This window comes from Vipera berus (assembly GCF_964194415.1).
Source record: "Vipera berus genome assembly, chromosome: 9".
NCBI classification, from domain to species: domain Eukaryota; kingdom Metazoa; phylum Chordata; class Lepidosauria; order Squamata; family Viperidae; genus Vipera; species Vipera berus.
Window position 1 is genome coordinate 6,512,218 of NC_138212.1, and position 20,999 is coordinate 6,533,216.

The following is a 20,999-nucleotide window of genomic DNA, read 5'->3' on the forward strand; positions in this document are numbered from 1 at the left end:
CTGATGGATGGATGTATCTCGGGGCTGGCATTGGGTTGCCATTGTTCTCCAAAGTTTTTTGAAGAGGAAGTATTGCAATAAAACCGTCTACAACCTGAAACCTGACTCTAGAGAACTTGTAAAACAAAACAAAATATCAGTGTGATCTGATATGCATGGAGGGTGCATTCTTATTACCCACAAAAAAGGGTAGTCTCCTGTGTCACCCAATGGAACCCCATCACTTTCTTAATTTGTTGAGCGATGATGTTGCAATTGACCCATGGGAACTATAACCACTTCTGCTTTTGGCGAGGACAGATTTCCGACCAAAGGCCTTTTCCTGCACTGTTCAGACAATAGCAGAGAATAAACCACAGGAGCATAGAAGCTCCCTGAAGTCCTGTAGAAAGGCAGCTCTCCTGCACCAAGAGGTGAGACTATCCTTTTTTTCACTCAGTGGGAGTTTTAAGAGCCTAGTTGACTTCAAAGGGCTCTTAGTCAGATCAAAAAGAGCCTTAGAGTGTTTAATTTGAGCTTTCTTTGCATCAGTCACTATCTATATCTATATCTATATCTATATCTATATCTATATCTATATCTATATCTATATCTATATCTATATCTATATCCAGGGCTTTTTTTCTCATAGAAGGCTCAGAACGGAGTTCTGGCACCTTTTTTGGATGGAACCTTGTAGGATAAACAAGGCGGGTTGAATGACATGTGTGAGTTCCGGCACCTTTTTCTTTTACAAAAAAAGCACTGTCTATGTCTATGTCTATGTCTGTGTCTGTATCTGTATCTGTATCTGTATCTATCTCTATCTCTATCTCTATCTCTATCTCTATCTCTATCTCTATCTCTATCTCTATCTCTATCTCTATCTCTATATCTAAATCATCTCTATCTCTATCTCTATCTCTATCTCTATCTCTATCTCTATCTCTATCTCTATCTCTATCTCTATCTCTATCTCTATCTCTATCTCTATCTCTATATCTAAATCATCTCTATCTCTATCTCTATCTCTATCTCTATCTCTATCTCTATCTCTATATCTATATCTATATCTATATCTATATCTATATCTAAATCATCTCTATCTCTATCATCTCTATCTCTATCTCTATCTCTATCTCTATCTCTATCTCTATCTCTATCTCTATCTCTATCTCTATCTCTATCTCTATCTCTATATATCTATATCTATATCTATCTATCTAGGGCTTTTTTTTCTCATAGAACGCTCAGAACGGAGTTCCGGCACCTTTTTTGGATGGAACCTTGTAGGATAGGCAAGGCAGGTTGTATGACATGTGTGAGTTCTGGCACCTTTTTCTTTTACAAAAAAGCACTGTATCTATCTATCAATCTATCTATCTATCTATCTATCTATCTATCTATCTATCTATCTATCTATCTATCTATCTATCATCTATCTATCATCTCTCTCTCTCTCTCTCTCTGCTCTGTCTCCTCAGTGGAAGAAATATTTAAAAAGGTGGTTTTTTTGCTATCCAGAAGCTTCTGCAGAGCTGGTTCAACCACTGAGCGGGAGTTCCTTCAGAGTATAAATTTTTGGAGAGATGGAACAGCAACAACTTGCTTCTTAATTTGGCATTCTTGCATTCTTACTTTAAAGGATTTTCTGCTTCGTGATCCAAAATAACTGGGCTGCCATTGAATGTTATGCATATTACCTTGATGGATGTAGAGATATGGAAGATGACCTTGGTGGGGAAAAGCAGGAATCGTTACAGAAGAAAAAAAAAGCCAATGCATTTATTAAGAGTAAAGCAAGAAGATAATATTCAGGCAGATGGCTCCCTAATTTACTGAACTGTAAGAAGGATACAGCATAAGCAGTAACCATTCCCAGATTATATAATGAATTTGCCATTCTGATAATTAGATATATGTATGTATATATGTATACATATAGGTGTGTGCAGGGCTTTTTTTCTCATAGAACGCTCAGAACGGAGTTCCGGCACCTTTTTTGGATGGAACCTTGTAGGGTAGGCAAGGTGGTTTGTATGACATGTGTGAGTTCTGGCACCTTTTTCTTTTACAAAAAAAGCACTGTGTGTGTGTGTGTGTGGGGGGGGGGGAAGAATCCAGAGAAATAAATATTTTGGGGAATATTAAAAAAGGCAGAATATGTTTCCCCAAAGGAATAATGGAGAAGATCTTGAAAAAGACAGAAACCAGCCCTAGCCCCTCTCTCCCAGGCAGAAACTAGGCAGAAAACAATTTTTTAAAAATGCAGATGTAATAATCCATTCAGGAAGGTTGGAGCCAGGAAGCTAGAAGCTAATGAAATTAGGAAGACAAAGACCCCTAAAATCTACATAAAGGTAAAAAGGTAAAGGTTCCCCCGCACACACGTGCTAGTCGTTTCCGACTCTAGGGGCCGGTGCTCATCTCCGTTTCAAAGCCGAAGAGCCAGCGCTTGTCCGAGGACGTCTCCGTGGTCATGTGGCCGGCATGACTAGACGCCAAAGGCACACGGAACGCTGTTACCTTCCCACCGCAGTGGTCCCTATTTTTCTACTTGCATTTTTACGTGCTTTCGAACTGCTAGGTTGGCAGAAGCTGGGACGAGTAACAGGCGCTCACTCTGTTACGCGGCACTCGGGATTCGACCCGCCAAACTGCCGACCTTCTGATTGACAAGCTCAGCGTCCTAACGCACTGAGCCACCGCGTCCCAAAATTTACATACCCCCACGCAAATTCTAAGGACAGGAAACATAATAGGATTAACCCACCAATACCAAAAGGATGCATTCAGACTCAGGTCAAAGTACATGACACAGGAAATACAAAGCCTCAAACAGGAAGAACTCCAAATACAAAGCCCAAAGGAGATATAAAAGCCCACCACTCCCTGCTACATGTGGTTAGGATTCCCAGAGCCATCTTTCTGTCTGACTCTCCTCTTCAATAAACCACAACTTTCTTTCTAAAGCAGTCTCCATTTTGATTATTCCCGGCTTGGACTGGACCCTGATGAAGATTTTTCTTTCAACATGTGTATATACATGTATGTATGTGTATGGTCTAGTGGCGAAGATGCTTGCCTCCCACTCAGAAGGATGAGAGTTCAATCCTAGGTAGGGGCAGATGTTCTCTCCTAGGGCTCAAAGCAAAAATGTCTACTGTGAACTTCGCGGGGTGTCAGGAAGGGCATCTAGCCAGTAAATGCTCATCTCCATTCAGTTGTCCCGACTCTACCAGGGATTACTGGGTCATAAAAAGAGAGTTTGTATATATTATCAGAATGGCAAAACCATGTACCATCTCATGTTATATAATCTGGGAATGGTTATAGGCACCCTCCTTTTTTAATCCAGCAGGGCTAATTTCAGAAAGGATAATTCAATCAAGTGAGCATCTCAAAGTGTTAAGGATTAAAGAGCGTTTTGAAATACTGTTTCTTTTCCAGCTGGAATTAAGAGTCTTTTCACTCCTCTGATGTCTGCTTTGGGTCATTTATTTAAGTACTTCCTAAAGTGGTAATCCCTGGGCTCTTTGCAAGAAGTAAAAGTGATGATAAATCCTGCCTAAAATTTGCACTTTTGTGTCTGCTTTAACCACGAATGTGTGCCTGGTAATATTTTTTCAGAATCCTCCAGAACTTCTCACCCTTCCATTGCTTACAAGACCCTGAAATTCTCAAATGCAGACATACCCCTTTTCTTTTTCCTTTTCAAAAAGACATTTCCTGTGCTCTCCTTTCACATATATACATGCTTTATTTTCTATCCACACCCATCATGTATGCTTAGAAGACTGGCATATTGTAAATTATATATTTGGAATGCTTGTATATAAAATGTTTGCAACGTATTATATATTTAGAATGCTTGCATATAAAATGTTTATAACATATAACTATGAAATTTGCAACAAGGAAGGCAAGACTTATGACTTTAAAGAAACCTTCAAGCCTCTTATGAAATCTGGGCAGACACACAATTTCTAACCTCTTAAGGAACTTAAGTATAGTAACTGAATTCAGAGTACATGCCTCTACATTCACTGGGGATTGGCTTGCATCCAAGACACATTTATCAGTAAACAAGCCAAAGACAATGGGTTTTTCATCTGAATAGGTATATTGAGAATAGCAGCTTAGTGTGCAGGGAGGGTTACTCTTAGATGTTGCCAAACCATAACTCATTGCAGTAGAAGTCAACCATGACTTACAGTGAAAAATTCTCCATTCTGCGGTCCAGGTATTATATTTATAATTACAGCCCTAAAGAGAGATGAACTATAGCAAGCGTAAGATTGAGACACATCTTAGGCTTGTTAGTTTAAGCATGTTTAAAGGAAGGTGACAGATAATTTGACGGATCTTTATTTATAGTGTATTATAACCATCTGCAGTGTCCTCTTCCTTCTCTTCCTCCTCCTCCTCCTTCTTGAAACTGTATTCAGGAAGTTTGATGGCACCATAGTTTGAGAATAGTTTGCAACATGGTAGTGTTGGGAAATTCTAGGCTTCTAGATCTGAATAGGAGCAGCTGAATGATACGATGTGGAAAAAGTACATAACATTTACCACGTGGATCAGAGAGAAGTGCAGCTGAGTGGTGGGCAATTCCAGGAGACCAAAGCAAGCAGACTTTCACAAAGTAGGCACGAAGACTTTGGGATTCTGTGTTGCAAGGTTGGTGAACTACAAATCCCAGGTGCCCCAGAGGTAAAGAATCTTAGGTGATGCATGTTCTGAGGCCTTCACAAAAGGGCAGTTTTAAAAGGGGATTAGGCAAACCTATGAAGGAGAAAACCTCTAATTAAAAGAATCATTTTACTACTGACATGACAGACTAAATTACGGATAGTCCTTTGACTTATGACCACGGCATTTCTGTTGTTAAGTGAGACATTTGTTAAGTGAGTTTTGCCTCATTTTATGACCCTTCTTGCCACAGTGGTTAAGTGAATCACTGCAGTTGATAAGTTAGTAACATGGTTGTTAAGTGAATCTGGCTTCCCCACTGGTTTTGCTCGTCAAAAAGTTGAAATAGGTGATTGCATGACCTTGGGACACAGCAGCGGTCATAAGTATGAACCAGTTGCCAAGCCTCTGAATTTTCATCACATGATCATGGGGATGCTACAAAGGTCGTGTGAAAAATGGTCATAAGTCACTTTTTTCAGTGCTGTTGTAACTTTGAATGGTCACTAAGTGAACCATTGTAAGTCGAGGACTACCTGTAGTGTCCGTATAAATTAGGATTATGACCTCATGGCTTGCCTGCCAGCTTCCTAATTTCCTTACTAGGCTCCGCTGGAATCTAGATGAGGCTCGTGTGGTGAACGGTACTACCATTTGTAAATGGGATGGGTGCTATCTCATCTGCTGTTGTCAATCTTTTATCATTTATCATTCCTAAATCGCACATTTAGTTCTGTCCCCAGTTCTAAAGAAGTAAGAATGAGAGTCAGAACAGGTCTTTGTGTTTCTTCTGGGCTTCTTTCCCTGAAGCAACTGGTAAAAATTAGGCACTGTGCAACAAATGTAGACCCAAGGTATTCTTCAACGCAGCCACTCATATATATGCCTATAAGAGGAGACCCCTCTTTGCTGCTTTCATAGATCCTACAGCAGCATTTGATACTGTAAACAGGGAAATACTATGGAATAAATTGACATCTCTTAAAATAGAACCTAGATTGCTAGCTTTGGTTAAAGCCCTTTACACTAGTACCAGTTTGAAGGTGCAGTATGGGGTTAATGGGGCCCTGACTAACAGGATTCATACAAATAAAGGGGTAAGACAAGCCCCATTATTATTTAATCTAGACATTAATAACCTGCCAGGTTTAATGAAGGATCCCATGGTACATATGCTGATGATCCTAAATACATACTGTAATAGCTTGCTCTATGCCGACAATATGATCCTATATCGTGTTCACAAGTAGGATTGCTTGAGCTATTAAGAAGGCTTAAGTCCTATTGCCAGGACAACTCCCTAACAATCAGTAAATCTAAATCAAAAATCATGGTGTTTGGAAAACATTGTGAGAGACATAGATGGCAATTAGATGGTGAACCAATTGTACAGGTTAACATCTTTGCATACTTAGGCATAGCGTCTTCCAAGACTGGATCTTGGGCTTGCCATCATCAATGGAGCACCCTTAGAGCAAAGGCTCATTTGAACCTACTGCTTAAATTAAAGGATCATAGTTATCCAGGGTCCCCTGTTCCACTAATCAGAGTATATAAAGCTAAGGTCACTCCTACGCTTTTGTATGGAGCAGAAGTTTGGGGTATATACCCAGTTACAACACTAGAGCAAACGCAGTCCCAGCCCCTGAGATGTATTCTGGGCATATTTTAGCAACAATTCCCATTTTAGCAACAGTTCCTATTGCATAAATAGGACAAGAGGGACAGAAGAATGGAATTGGTTTAAACTGGAGGGATTTGGAGCAAAAGTCTAATATTGGACAGCTGCTATGCAGGAATCTGTTCTGTCCAGTTGTCTATCCATCCTTTCACCCTTTCACTCACCTTGTGCACACTCTGTCTGAAACAACAGTGGAAGTCCCCTTAAAGTCACATTCCTTTCCTCTTGTGACCAGAAGTGCCCATTTTGGTTACATAAAAATAGAATCCACAGTCTGGATATTAAAAACAGGGTAAGGTATTAGTTCCACTTCTCCAAAGGTCCTTATGCAAGAAGACTCTCTGGGATGGTTGGTTTAATTTGACACCCTTAAACCAGCTCTCTGATTTGCAGAAGGAATTAATTGAAGGTGGCCCAAATAATAAAAATAAACAAATGACAGGGTGAAAATCATGCAACGAAATAAACTTCTGATTTGATCCCAAATTTCACAGAAACGTACTTGGACCCTTAAAAACAATACTAAGGCAAGGTCAACAATACTAAGGCAAGGTCCCTTAAGGGTGACATTTTGGTGGCCATTCCAGATATTAAGAGCTTTTCCTGTTCAAAAGTGATCCAGACTGTGTCTCTGCACTGCAAACGGTATCTGTTCTGATTTACTTTATCTGAAGGGGGGAAAAAATAACATTAACAAAAACTCCAAAGACTTTTAGCCTAATCTGTGCCCAGGCCGAGTGGCTTAAATGTCATATTCTTCCAACCTCAAGGAAAACTACATCTAGTGCCTGACTTATAACCACAACTGGGATCAGAATTTCTGTTGTTAAGTAAGGTTTTTTTTTCACTGAGTCTTGTCCGATTTGATAACCATTTTACCACACAAAATTGCAGTTGCTAAGTGAACCATGTGGTCGTGAAGTGGACTGGCTTCCCCCATTGACGTTGCTAGATGTTAGAAGGCAGCTGGGAAGGTTGCAAATGGTGATCACTTGACCCTGGGACATTGTAACTCTCATAAATACATGCTGCTTATCAAGTGCCTGAAAGTTGACGGCAATAGCACGTAGACTTATATACCACTTCACAGTGCTTTACAGCCTTCTTTAACCGGGTTACAGAGTCATGCTATTACCCCCAACAATCTGGGTCCTCATTTTACTGACCTCAGCAGGATGGAAGGCTGAGTCAACTTTGAGTGGGTCAAGATCGGACTCCTGGCAGTCGGCAAAATTAGCCTGCAGTACGTGGTGGCTCAGTGGGTTAGGACGCTGAGCTTGTCGATCAGAAGGTTGGCAGTTTGGCGGATTGAATCCTGAGCGCCGCGTATCAGAGTGAGCGCCTGTTACTTGTCCCAGCTTCTGCCAACCTAGCATTTCGAAAGCACATAAAAATGCAAGTAGAAAAATAGGGACCACTCCGGTGCGAAGGTAACAGCATTCCGTGAGCCTTTGGTGTCTAGTCATGCCAGCCACATGACCACGGAGATGTCCTCGGACAAGCGCTGGCTCTTCGGCTTTGAAACGGAGATGAGCACCGGCCCCTAGAGTCGGAAACGACTAGCACGCATGTGCGGGTGAACCTTTACCTTTACTGCATTCTAACACTGCGCCACCTTGCAGCGACCATAGGGATACTGCAACAGTCTTAAGCTTAAGGACTGGATTGTAAATCACTCTTTTTTTCCCATTACTGTTTTAACTTTGAACAGCCACCAAACAAATGGTTGTAAGTTGAAGACTGCCAGTACTTATCCAAGAGGAGAAGAAACAGTAGTTTTGAGTATCCGTCCTCTGATTCTGTCCTGGCTTCAATATTCTCCCGAAGGAACAAAGCTCATTCTGACCGTTTCTGTCCCCAGGTTTACCCCCTCAGGCTTCTTGGGATCCTGTTGCTGAGCGCAATCTTCCAGAGAGGCGGACGTTTCAGGGATGAGAAAATGGGCTGCCCCTTTGAGGCCTTCTTCTTCGGGCTAATTTCAACATCGTTGCTTTGGAAAGGTACGAGCTTGGTGGGAAGGTGAGAGGCTGACTCTTGAGGCCAGCCCTTGGATGAGTTCTCCTTTCCAATGATGGAAACGGGATGGGATGTCGGTTACTGTGTAGCTGAGATTCTTGTTTTTCCACTCTTTGCAGGTGTGATACCTGCCAGAATGGAAGGGTATGACCTGAAAGCTCCTGATGAGGTGTTGGTAGAGGAAGGGCTCTGTGCCGTTATTCCCTGCAATTTCACTTATAATAAAAAGGATGCCAATCCCAATGAAGCATTGATTGGATTTTGGAAGAAAGGAACAGAGAGTACGGGTTCTATTGAGCTGTCTCAGAAGCGCTTTCAACTCACTGGGAATCTGACCGCAGGAAACTGTTCTCTCCTCATCTTGAATGCCCAAAAAATTGATTCAGGGAAATACTTTTTCAGAATGGAAAAAAACCCTCGTGCCTTTTTTAGCTTTCACAGCTACGCTAATCCAGACCTGAAAGTGACAGGTGAGTACCTGGAAAATTGTTCGGCCTTTGTCAGAAGCGCCGGTTTTCACCAGCCATTGTAAAATGTTATCATCAACACCCCTCCCTCTGTCATTTTCTCTTCTTGTTTTAGTTCTGCTCTGATAACGCTTTTGAAATCATTATATACAATGGGATCAGACAATAATTGTTTTGTACGCTGATGGTGTTCTTAGACTGTTGTATGCTGTTCAGAGTTACTTTCTGGCCATATAAATTTGATTATTGATCATTGGGCATAACCCCTCGGCGGGAAAACACCCGTCCCTGATTTGTTGATTAGTTTGACAGTTGCCTATATAAAGGCTCATTGTACTGTTCACGTTGTCCGGGCTGAGCTAAATAAATCGTTTGTTGAACTGAAGCCACCGTCTCTCTCATCACTGCCCGAGATTCTGCAATTAATACATGAATGAAGAGGGATGGGTTGGGGTTGCAGATAATAACCATAACATGCAAGAATGAAGCCACTAGCAGATGAAAGAATTTCCCTTTGTCTCTCTTTCTCTCTCTTTCACACCTAGACACAAACCCGAGAAAAGGTTTCAAGCAATCTGATCCGCAGAGAGCCACAGGCTTAGACTCAGAAGCTTCGAGGGGTAGTGAAATGCTTCAGGATAGCATGAATGTTTCCTTAGTAATAGAGATGGGTGCCCCCACCCACCACCACCCTGGCCTTGGTTTCACACATCATACTAAGCTGGGTTTTGGTTTCTTTAATTTATGCTAGTGAGATACATTGCAGATGTGTAAACCCGCTTGATGTAATTGATAGTACAGATTTGCCACGTGTGAAAAGCCAGTGGTGGATTTTCTGATAAACCATGGTCAAAAGCAATTGGGACTTAGCATGAGGGTAAAAAAAAAATCAGCAAAAGAGGGAAAGAAGCACTAAGACTTTTGATCAACAGCTCACCCTTGAAGATCCTCCTGAAAAATCTTTGGAGATGGGTTCCCTGCCCTCCTTTGGCATTTCCTGGCCCGCTGGATCTGTAACTCTGCCCTTGTAGACGGACACACCAAACTTCTCAAATTTTGATGAGGGCTTCCTAGGGCAGTGATGGCGAACCTTTTAGAGACCCAGTGCCCAAACTGCAACCCCAAACCCACTTATTTATCGCAAACTGCCAGGGCTGCATCAGCATTGTGGTGCCCTCGGGGGTGGGGGGGCGTGGTCCACTGGGTGGGCGTGGCTGCAGTGGTCACAGCAGACTGGGTGAACGTGGCCGGGGCCAGTCCCTTGCCATCTCCGGGGCATCCCCGGGGGCCCAACACCGCTTGCTCACTTACTTACTGCCCTGTCGCTTCCAAACGCCACATACTCACTACTCTGGCGAACTCTGCTGGGGCAACGGCGTGCATGCCCACAGAAAGGGCTCTGAGTGCCACCTCTGGCATGCGTGCCATGGGTTTGCCACCACTGTCCTAGGGGATTCATGAGATGCTGACAAACATGGATTCGTGCATGCCCCAAAGGTGCTTTTCTAAAACTGGAGTTTCTTGGGGGGTTTTTTCTTTGAAAATGTTTCACTTCTCCTCCGAGAAGCTTCTTCAGATGCTTCTTGGATGAGAAGATGCTTGAAATATAGAAGCTCTGTGGTCATTCCTGGTTGCATAAAATCTTGTACTCCAAGAGAGGATAAAAACTCAATGGGGTCCATCTCACTTGAGAAGCATTTGGGAAGGAGCCTGAAGAGCAAGCCCAGTGGGTAGGTAAGAATGTATGTAGTCCTGGAGTAACTTTCTCCCGATTCCTCTCTTCTTTTCTTAGAAAGACAACCACCAGAAATACAGGCATTGGGGACATTGCGGGCAGGAAATCGTACAAACATCACCTGTGCAACCTTCGCAAGTTGTAGTCGGATGCCTCCAAACATCACCTGGAGTGGCTTTCCCGAACCTCACAACTCTCATTTGCAGCTGAACGGGTTCCAGATCTACAGCACAGTGCTGAATTTCTTACCTTCAGTTACAGACCACCAGAGGAATCTCACCTGCAGGGTCAGCTACGAAAATGAGAATAAATTGGTTCCTAGAGAGACAACTATCCAACTGAATGTTGCCTGTGAGTGATCATTTCTAGGTCTGCCTAGCTTCAAACCCTAAACCCCAAAGCAATTTCCGTTTGAAGGATGGAGCTGTGTCGCTGGTCCTTTGCATCAGAGAGTCAAGTCCCACAGTTTGCTGTTCTCTCTTTCCCTCAGCCTGGCTCCCTTTGAGAGGTGTTTTTCTTCACTAACTTGTGGGGAGAAGGGGACAATCGGAGATTCCCTAGGGCAGGGTTTCCCAGCCTTCCCAACTTTTAAGACGTGCGGACTTCCACCCCCAGAATTCCCCAGTCGCCATGCCTTCACATCTTAAAATTGCTAAGGTTGCGAAACACTGGTGTGGACATTATAATATCAAAATGGCGGACAGTTCTTTGCATCTTATAACCGAAAAGGGAGAGTGTTGAAGAAAAGAGGTTGGGATACCAGCTCCAGGAAATCAGCATATGTAATTGGTGATCTGACTGTGTCCAAATCTCAGTTGGAAAGGATTTCTGAACAGGACGATTTGTTTTTCTCTTACAGTCCCACCGCAGATGGTAGTGATCGAGGGGGAGCATTTTCACTCCAATAACAGTAAGTTGCATGATTCTCCCAGCAGCCATTTGCTCAGTAAGGAGGTATCAAAAAGAGGCAGAAAAGGCTAGCGGGAAATAGAACAAAAAGAGAAGATCTTTGCGGACCAACTGGCATTTATTTATGATGATTACCGTGCCCCAGGGTCAAGTGATTGCCATTTGCAATGGCAGCATGATTGACTTAATAACTGCAGTGATTTGTGGTAAAAAAGGTTATAAAATCAGGTATGACTCACTTAAAAACCATGTAGCTTAACAATGGAAATTCTGGTCCTAATTGTGTGGTAAGTCAAGGACTACTTATATACCAATATTGTTCAGAATTGCCCTGGAAGTAAGAAGGAATTCAAACTGCTGTCCATTTCAAATAACTGTTTTTGCCTAGATTGTCTGTCTGTCTGTCTATCCATCCATCTCCATCTATCTATCTATCTATCTATCTATCTATCTATCTATCTATCTATCTATCTATCTATCTATCTATCTATCATCTATCTATCTATCTATCTATCTATCTATCTATCTATCTATCTATCTATCTATCTATCTATCTATCTATCTATCATCTATCTATCTATCTAATCTATCCTATGTCTATTTCCTGTCTCTGTCCTATCTATCTGTCTGTCTGTCTGTCTGTCTGTCTGTCTGTCTGTCTGTCTGTCTGTCTCTGTCTCTCTCTCTCTCTCTCTCTCTGTCATCTATCTATTACCTTTATTATTTTCAAAAAAATAACTCATGGTGGTGAACATACATAATACTCCTTCCTCCTGCAATTTTCCTCACAATGAGAGAGAGTGACTGGCCCCAAATCATACTTTTCCTAATCTAATTATGTATTTACTAATTCAGGTCTCAAATTTAGGAGGCAGTCATGAACAAATCACACGAGATAACATCAGTTTCTTCTCCAAATTGCAAACTAAGACATTTTTAACCTATTGTTGAAATTGATGCATATTGGTAAAATCATCCAAGCAAATGTTGAGATTTCTAGGCATTGTCTTCTCAGTGTCCCTCTTGAATCTTGCAGGTCAGAAAAACTTCACAAGCGTGTCTCAGCTCACGGTACAAAAAGGGGACCGCATCCGGCTACTCTGCACGGCGAAGGGCAACCCTTCGCCCAATGTGACTTGGGTTAAGGGAACCCAAGTCTTGGAGAGACCATCCCGAGCCTTGAATGTCTTGAAGCTTTCTGATCTTATGTTGAAGGATGCTGGGAAGTACACATGCCGAGCAGCCAATGCTGAAGGCTTGGCTGAAGCATTCCTCGAACTCTCCATGACAGGTATGTGAGGCATTCTTGAATTTACTCAGAGGGGTGAAAAAATCTGGAATTTATAGCCAAGAGCTGGATGGAATTTTTGAGAATGTTGGGGCAGGATTATTTGTTTCTAAATTTATTTTTATGTATTTATACCCTGCCTTTATTGTTATTTTTATAAACAGCTCAAAGTGGAAGACATATCTAATGTTCCTTCCTTCTCCTATTTTTCTCTACAACAACCACTCTGTGAGGTGGGTTGGGCTAAGAGGGAATGAAACTGGCTCAGTATTAAAATCCAAACTGGATTAAAAAAATAACAAGCTATTGAACTCTATCTGTTCTTCTGTGCATCCAAAGACCCAGATAAAAGCCTGCTTCTTATAGTGACTGGTGCCTTCGTCATGCTTGCTGTTATCGTGCTAATCACTGGGATCATCCTGGCTTCTAAAAGGTAGTTAATTGTGGGAATTTGTTTCTGGATTGATCAATGAATGACGAGGTTGCAAATATATGTTGGAAGATAATGTCTTCAGTTCCAGGATATCCTTGTTTGGCATGTTTTCTACCTTATTTGTAAAAATAATAATAAAGGTGGGATATAAACAAACAAGCAAACAAATAAAATAAGCTATGGTTCTTCCTCAGCACTTGTAAAATGATAATAGTTATTCTGTTAGCACTGTTATATTGGGGAGTTTCATGTCAAGCGTACTGTTGTTTTGGAGGCTTTTAAGCTGAATAGAGTCAGACATGACTGGAGGAACATAGAAACCTTGTAAAATTGATTTAAAAGGTAGGTAGATAGATAGATAAATAGATAGATGGATATATATATATATATATATATATATATATATATATATATATATATATATATATATATATATATATATATATATATATATATATAAATATATATGTATGTATGTATGTATGTATGTATATATATATATATATATATATATATATATATATATATATATATATATATATATATATATATATATATATATATGTATATATATGTATATATATATATATATAAAGGTAAAGGTTCCCCCGCACATGTGTGCTAGTCATTTCCGACTCTAGGTGCTCATCTCCGTTTCAAAGCTGAAGAGCCAGCGCTTGTCCGAGGACATCTCCGTGGTCATTTGGCTGGCATGACTAGACGCCAAAGGCGCACGGAACGCTGTTACCTTCCCACCGTAGTGGTCCCTATTTTTCTACTTGCATTTTTAAGTACTTTCGAACTGCTAGGTTGGCAGAAGCTGGGACGAGTAACAGGCGCTCACTCTGTTACATATATATATATATATATATATATATATATATATATATATATATATATATATATATATATATATATGTGTGTGTGTGTGTGTGTGTGTGTGTGTGTGTGTGTGTGTTAAGTATTTGTCAAGGCTTTTGAATGCACCTTGCTAATTAACTCTTTCTTTCCTGCTTGGCCTGACCCAAGGCTATCCACAGGATATATATATAGATAGATAGATAGATAGATAGAGAGAGAGAGAGAGAGAGAGAGAGAGAGAGAGAGAGAGAGAGAGAGAGTTGTTAGACGGACAGACAGACACTTTTTTTCAGCTCCCTTTTGCAGAAACATTTGCAAATTTGTGTAAGCAATTTGTGTAAGTCAAGGTGCTGGTGATGACCTATAAAGCCCTAAATGGCTTGGGTCCGGGATATCTGAGGGAACACCTGCTGCCAGCATCAAGTTCCCTTCATCCTGTGCGCTCCCACAGGGAGGGCCTTCTCAGGGTGCCGCCGGCAAAGGATTGCCGGCGGGCAACACCCAGAGGGAGGGCCTTCTCTGTGGGCACGCCTGCCCTTTGGAACCAGTTACCCGTAGAGCTTAGGACTGCCCCTGATTTTCGTTCATTCCGCCAGGACCTGAAGACCTGGCTCTTTGAGCTTTCCGGCCAGGACTGAGGATTTTTTTAATTTTTTAACTTATTGTAATTGGGTTTTTAATCAGAGTTACAGGGGGTTTAGATTTTAATTAAGGAAAATTTAATCGATTTTAATTGTTATTAATTTTTGTATTGTAATGTTGTTTTAATTGCCTTGTGAACCGCCCTGGGTCCTACGGGAGAAGGGCGGTATATAAGTTTAATAAATAATAATAATAATAATTGATTGGAACTTTCCAGACACTGTTTTTCCTCCAAATAAATGAGTTCATCTAGATGGTGCCCTCTCACAGCATCAGTGCTTTGATCAGAGGCATCAAGATATTGGTAGCACAAGACTCAACAGCTGGCAGCCTTGATTTGAGACCTCCTGCCAGCTTTTATAGCCTCAGCTCTCTTGTATGATATTATTGCTCTATGCATTGGCAATTCCTTCTCCACCATCCTACGCCATTAAAATAAGAACTGGCTATAAAGATTAACTCTCTCTCTCAAAAGTTGACTTACAAGACGTATATAAATTTCCTATTATGTTTTAGAAACTTCTTAATTTTTTTATTTTGTTCCTATGAGTTTATGTACCCTTGTCAGTGTTTTATTGTCATTAATATATTTCTCTCTCTCTGCCTGTTCTTTCTTTCATTCAGACATGAAGAAATCTATGAATTCCCACTTCACTTTTTTAGTTCCCCACATGCTTAGTTGATTATTGTCTGGAGTATTATTAAGTCTGGATAATCTCCGTTCATAAAGTACACAAGCTTTCCTTTCTGACAGTAACAAATTATTTAATTTTCTCTGGCAAAGTTGTTCTTATTTATAACTGAACAAATTAAATATGCTGTGTTAGAATCAAATTATACTAAGGAAATCTCGAAGAGGAGAGAAGCCTCTGAGACTGGGTTTTCGCACAAGACACTAACCGTTAATTTGGATTGTTTAGTTTGTTATTTACTTATTTATTTATCCAATTTTATGTGGCCACCCATCTCAGGAAAAGTGACTTTGGGCAATTTACCATCCCCCCCCATTTACTTTCTTCTGCTTTTTCTATTAATTCTCACAATTTGCTTGCCGCAGCCCTAAGGTGGTATGCAACGAAAACCATCACTCTTTTAAACTCAATTTTACTCCCTTTTGGATTCCTGCATGGGATGGAAATTCTGTCCCCTTCTCCTTTATCCTACCTTTTCTTAATTTTTTTTTCTAACCCTGCAATACGATAACGTCGTTTCCGTTTTGTACATTCTTGCCACTCAATGTTTCATGCCTATTATTAAAAAGATGATCAGGAGACTGGAGGCTAAAACATATAAAGAACGGCTGCTGGAATTGGGTATGCGTAGTTTAACGAAGAGAAGGGTGAGGGGTGACATGATAGCAGTCTTACAATATCTCAGGGGCTACCACAAAGAAGAGGGAGTCAAGCTATTCTCCGAAGCACCTGAAGGCAGGACAAGAAGCAACGGATGGAAACTAGTCAAGGAGAGAAGCAACCTAGAACTAAGGAGAAACTTCCTGACAGTTAGAACAATTAACCAGTGGAACGGGTTGTGTCCAGAAGTTGTGGGTGATCCAACAGTGGAGGCTTTCAAGAAGAGATTGGACAAGTCTGAAATGATGTAGGGTCTCCTGTTTAGGTAGGGGTTTGGGTTAGAAGACCTCCAAGATGCCTTCCACCTCTGTTAATTCTTTCATATACGACAATCAGAATATGGAGTCTCGTTTCTAGAATTAGTATATAGGGCCATAATTATCTACTGGAAAAGCAAGCACTTTCCCTCCTTGTGCAGTGGTTTAGCTTCCTTTATGCACATCCTGTTACATAAATTCCAGCCCTATGAATCAGCATCCCTGCTAGTGAATGTGCCTCTGCCTGGAGGGAAAGGATATCTGCAAAGGTTTATATTGCTTGCAACAGGGAACTTTAACCGAGCCCAGACAATCTGCTCTTTAAGCAGCAGCATGCAAAAGAATTTATTTATTTATTTATTTATTTATTTATTTATTTATTTATTTATTTATTTATTTATTTATGCAGATACCGGAGGAAGAGAAAAACGGCGACTGACTCAGAAGCAGGAAACACCATAGCGAGTGTCAAGGTTTGTAATGCTTTCTCTCTCTTTTTTTTGTTACTGCAACTCACACCAAGGGCATTTTGCTTACCGCGCAATCAATCCAGAGCATCTCAAATGGATGCTGGCCTTTTCTCTCCCTCATCTTTGCAAGTCCACAACTTGCCAGGAGCGGTTCCCCCCCCCCAAAAAAAAATGGGAGATTCAGCTTTGAGGTCCACCAGGTCACAGAGCAAGCTTTGCTCTCCCTTCAGCCTTGGCTGGGCTTCGGCTGAACTTCCCTTTAATCAAAGCAACTGTCTGACTTCTTTGTGACCAGCCTTCAGGAAGTCTTTTGAGACGGCTGGGTGGGGTAACTCTGGGAATTGAAGTCCACACATCTTAAAGTTGGGTTGAGAAATACTATGGCCATGGTGGCGAACCTATGGCACGTGTGACACAGGTGGCACGCAGAGCCCTTTCTGTGGGCACGCGCGCCGTCATCCCAGTCCTAGGCCTTCAGCTGGGTTTTTATAAAACCTTTTTGCATTAGGCCTCTGCCGCCATGTGCAAAAGAAAAGAAAATAGTTCAATCAATCAATTTCAACTTCTCGCGGGGGAAAAAAGAACTCGCCAAGTTGGAATCGATTGATTGAACTTTTTAGTCCCACCCAGTCTGCCATTACCACCGCAGCCACACCCACCCAATGGCCACGCCCACCCAATGGGCCACACCCAGCCAATTGGGTACACCCAACCAATGGGCCACACAGATTAAGACACTGCTAAAGGATCTCTCCAACACCTTTCCCTCCCCTCCAGCCATTAGCCATGGAAGTAAGAGTTGTAGCTTAGAAACATCTGGAGAACTCTTTTTCTCCACCCCTGGGTGAAGAAGTAAGATGACATTTCTGTGCCTCAGTAAAATGCTTTAATCTCAATATGCAGGGTATTTTTTTAAAGGTCTGGAGGATAAATCTCAAAAATTGAATTTTGGGGGGAAGAAAATGAAAGTTCAAGCAGATTTTTTTAAAATATGAAATGTTACCTCCAAAACAAGCTTAAGCAAACTTTATTTTTTTTTAATTTGCAGAACTGATTTCCTTAACGTGCAAAAGTTGTCTCTTTCTGCTAATTCTTCTTATTTTGCTTCTGCTTATTCTAAAAAAAACAACAACAACCTGCACCTTGTTTGCGGTAGACTGTAAAATTAGCTCAAATTTCAAATTATGTGTAATGGTGGCAGTTTCTGCTTCCACTCAACTCCTCTCTTCAAACAGGAACTCAACGCTTCAGACCTCGCTGCACAAGAAGTGAATAGCATTCCCTCCAAACCAGGAACCACCAAGGAATCTGTTGATAGAGATTCCAGCGATCCTGAAGAAATCCATTATGCGACTATTACATTCAATACACGAAATCCTAAACCAGTTATAACTACGGAAGACATCCAGACGGATTATGCCGAAATCAGAACTTACAGCGTGAAGGTTTAAAGGGATACCTCCGTTCTGATTAGCAGCCGAGTCCTTGGAAAATGCCAGCTCTGGTTTAGACTCCATCACTTTGTCTCGTCTCTGTGTCCTCTTTGGAGACAGGAACTGCCTATCCAGCTGTTAACTCCCAAAAAGCACAGCAGGACCAGGGAAGCAAGACTCGTTTGGAATTTCATGAATCAAGTTTCATGTCAAGAAATAAAGGGCTAAGATACAGACTCTTGGAAACTGAATGAGTAAAACTCCCACCCTCATTTATGAGTGATGTCTTGGAGAGTTTAGACTCTTTTTTCCCCCCCAACAATGCAAAATTGGAAAAAATGCTGTTACTTTTTCATCCAGAGTAGCTTGGCACCCAGGTACCTGTCTGCTCTTTGTTTCCGATGTTTCAAATACTTCCCCTCTTCCTGATCCACAGTGCGTTCTCTTTTCAAAGTGCTGCAATCCAGCAGTTTCACATTCTCACATAACGTGAGAATCAGTGGCTTTCTATCCACCTTAATAGGGCTGAGTGTGCCTGGGAAGAGATGTAGCTGCTTTAAAGGGCTACGTTCCCATTTATTGCCCTCTGAAGCCCCTTTTAAAGATTGAATCCAAAGCACTGCCCAGCCTTAAATGTTAATAGGTAAGAGTCGGTTTGAAGTGCAAGATGGGTGGCATATACATTTAATAAAGAAAGAAAGAAAGATCAGTGATGCCTACTGAACATCAGGAGACTAGATCCAGTCTATGACTTCCAGGGAGGAAATGGCAAACTGAAGATGGTTGTGTTAAAAGTGGATGCTTATATGCGTATACCTAAGGGTTTTCCAAACATGACAATTTAAAAACATGTGCTCTTCGACTTCCAGATTTCCTTAGCCAGCATAGCTGACTGGGGAATTCTGGGAATTGAAGTCCACACATCCCAAAGGTGCTTTTTCAGGAGGCAATTGGATTTTCTTTTGTTCCTTTCCTTTTTTCTTTTTTGAAGAGGTTTCGCTTCTCATCCAAGAAGCTTCTTCAGCTCTGACTGGATGGTGGGGAAGGGCAGGATTTATACTCCTTCCAGACGGCTGGTCATTTGCATTCTTTTAGAGCAGACATGTCAAACACAAGGCCCGGGGGTCGGATCCGGCCCGCGAAGTGGTTTCATGTGGCCCACGAAGCCATCCTGGAAACAGTGAGGGAACGGCCCCCACTGCCTTGGCCCTGGCCCAGAGACCCTCCTTCTGCCAGAGACCCTCAGATCTGTCCCACTCCTGCCCAGGCCCCCATAGGCACCCTTGATGCAAACGATGTAGAGCTGGCCACGCCCACCTAGTAGGCCATACGCACTCTAGCCACACCCACCCAGTAGGCCACGCCCACCCTGGCCATACCCACCTGGCCCCTCAACGGTAACCACAATGCTGATGCGGCCCTCAATGAAATTGAGTTTGACACCCCTGTTTTAGAGAGTCGTTGAGGCCACCTGGAGGTTTACCTATGTCCTCCATGACACCTGAGCAGTGCAAATGTGTGTGGATCCTTCTTGGCTGCAGGATGTTTTCTGCCCTGGGTGCCTTCAGTGTTGAAGACAGGCGGAGGTTGTTGGGGATAAGTTTGCGTTGTCTGCATCTCAAACTGAAGCCCAAATGGTTCCTGGAGTCTGCAGTGTCCTCTGGAAATCCATTCATACTCCCACACTGTTCGAAGTCCCGTCAAATGTGTGGACTTAGATTGCCAAGGTTGGGAAACCCTGGTATACAGAAGTACAGACACTTAAAACTTCCCTGAAACACTCAGTGCCGTGTGGTATTGGGGAACAGGGAACAGAAGGATAGCAGAAATGTTTTTACACACCACTTCCTCCTTGCGCAGCAGAAGTCTTGTGATGATGCACTTATTTGGCACAATTTTATATGAAATACACTCGAAGTGAAAACTCCAGGAGCAAAATTGCCCCCACCTTCCAAGTCTGAAGAATGATTTCTGGTCTCTTCCTGGAAAAACGCTCGCTGTTGATCCATCGGATTGTGCCTACCTTCTGTGCCCGCCTGCTGTGCCATGACACAATGGATGCCATGATGCCAAGAGCCCCAGCCAGGTGCTTCTTTCAGACAATAGGATGAGTGGGTGGGAGAAAGCACCTGGCGGCAGTGACATCAGCTGGCCCAGGCAAGGAAGGGAAGGCATTGTCTGAGAACAGGGGTCGGCAACCTCGGCTCTTTTATGACTCGTGGACTTCAACTCCCAGAATTCCTGAGAGAATTCTGGGAGTTGAAGTCCACGAGTCATAAAAGAGCTGAGGTTGCCGACCCCTGGTCTGAGAATATTTGCACACTGACAGAAAATGAAGCAAGCCTGATGGCTGTTTACGCTGAGCTAAACTGACCCTGGCAGCCATCCTTTTGTTTAAATTGGAGGAGCCAGATATTGAATGTGCGGTTTAATGCATGCAAACCATGTTTCCCAATCAGTAGCCAGGAATATTTGTGATTCTTTCTCGGGTAAATGGCTATTTTCATTCTCGACGTATTAAAATTCTTCAAAGCGTTCCTAAGGACCCCGTTTTGCAGGGTCAGTGCTATCCCAGTCACAACGGTGACTCTTCAAAGTTACAACGGCACTAAAGATGTGACTTATGTGACTGTTTTTCACACTTACCGACCGTCGCAGCATCACGTGATCACAATTCAGCTGTTTGGCAACTGGTTCATATTTATGACGGTTGCGATGTCCCGGGGTCATGCGATCCCCTTTTGCGACCTTCTGACAAACAAAGTCAATGGGGAAGCCAGATTC

At 42.1% G+C, this 20,999-nt stretch overlaps 1 protein-coding gene across 1 annotated transcript; it reads left to right on the forward strand.

Annotated features, from left to right (window-relative positions):
- The first annotated feature begins 321 nt into the window (after positions 1-321).
- Positions 322-18,806, forward strand: LOC308671903 (sialic acid-binding Ig-like lectin 13). The gene is made up of 9 exons (XM_081334397.1): positions 322-413; positions 8,214-8,352; positions 8,488-8,838; positions 10,628-10,921; positions 11,430-11,480; positions 12,516-12,770; positions 13,107-13,200; positions 16,722-16,785; positions 18,018-18,806. Exons 2-9 carry the CDS (start codon positions 8,292-8,294, stop codon positions 18,231-18,233), a joined length of 1,386 nt encoding a protein of 461 aa, XP_081190523.1. The 5' UTR covers positions 322-413; positions 8,214-8,291; the 3' UTR covers positions 18,234-18,806.
- The last annotated feature ends 2,193 nt before the right edge of the window (positions 18,807-20,999 follow it).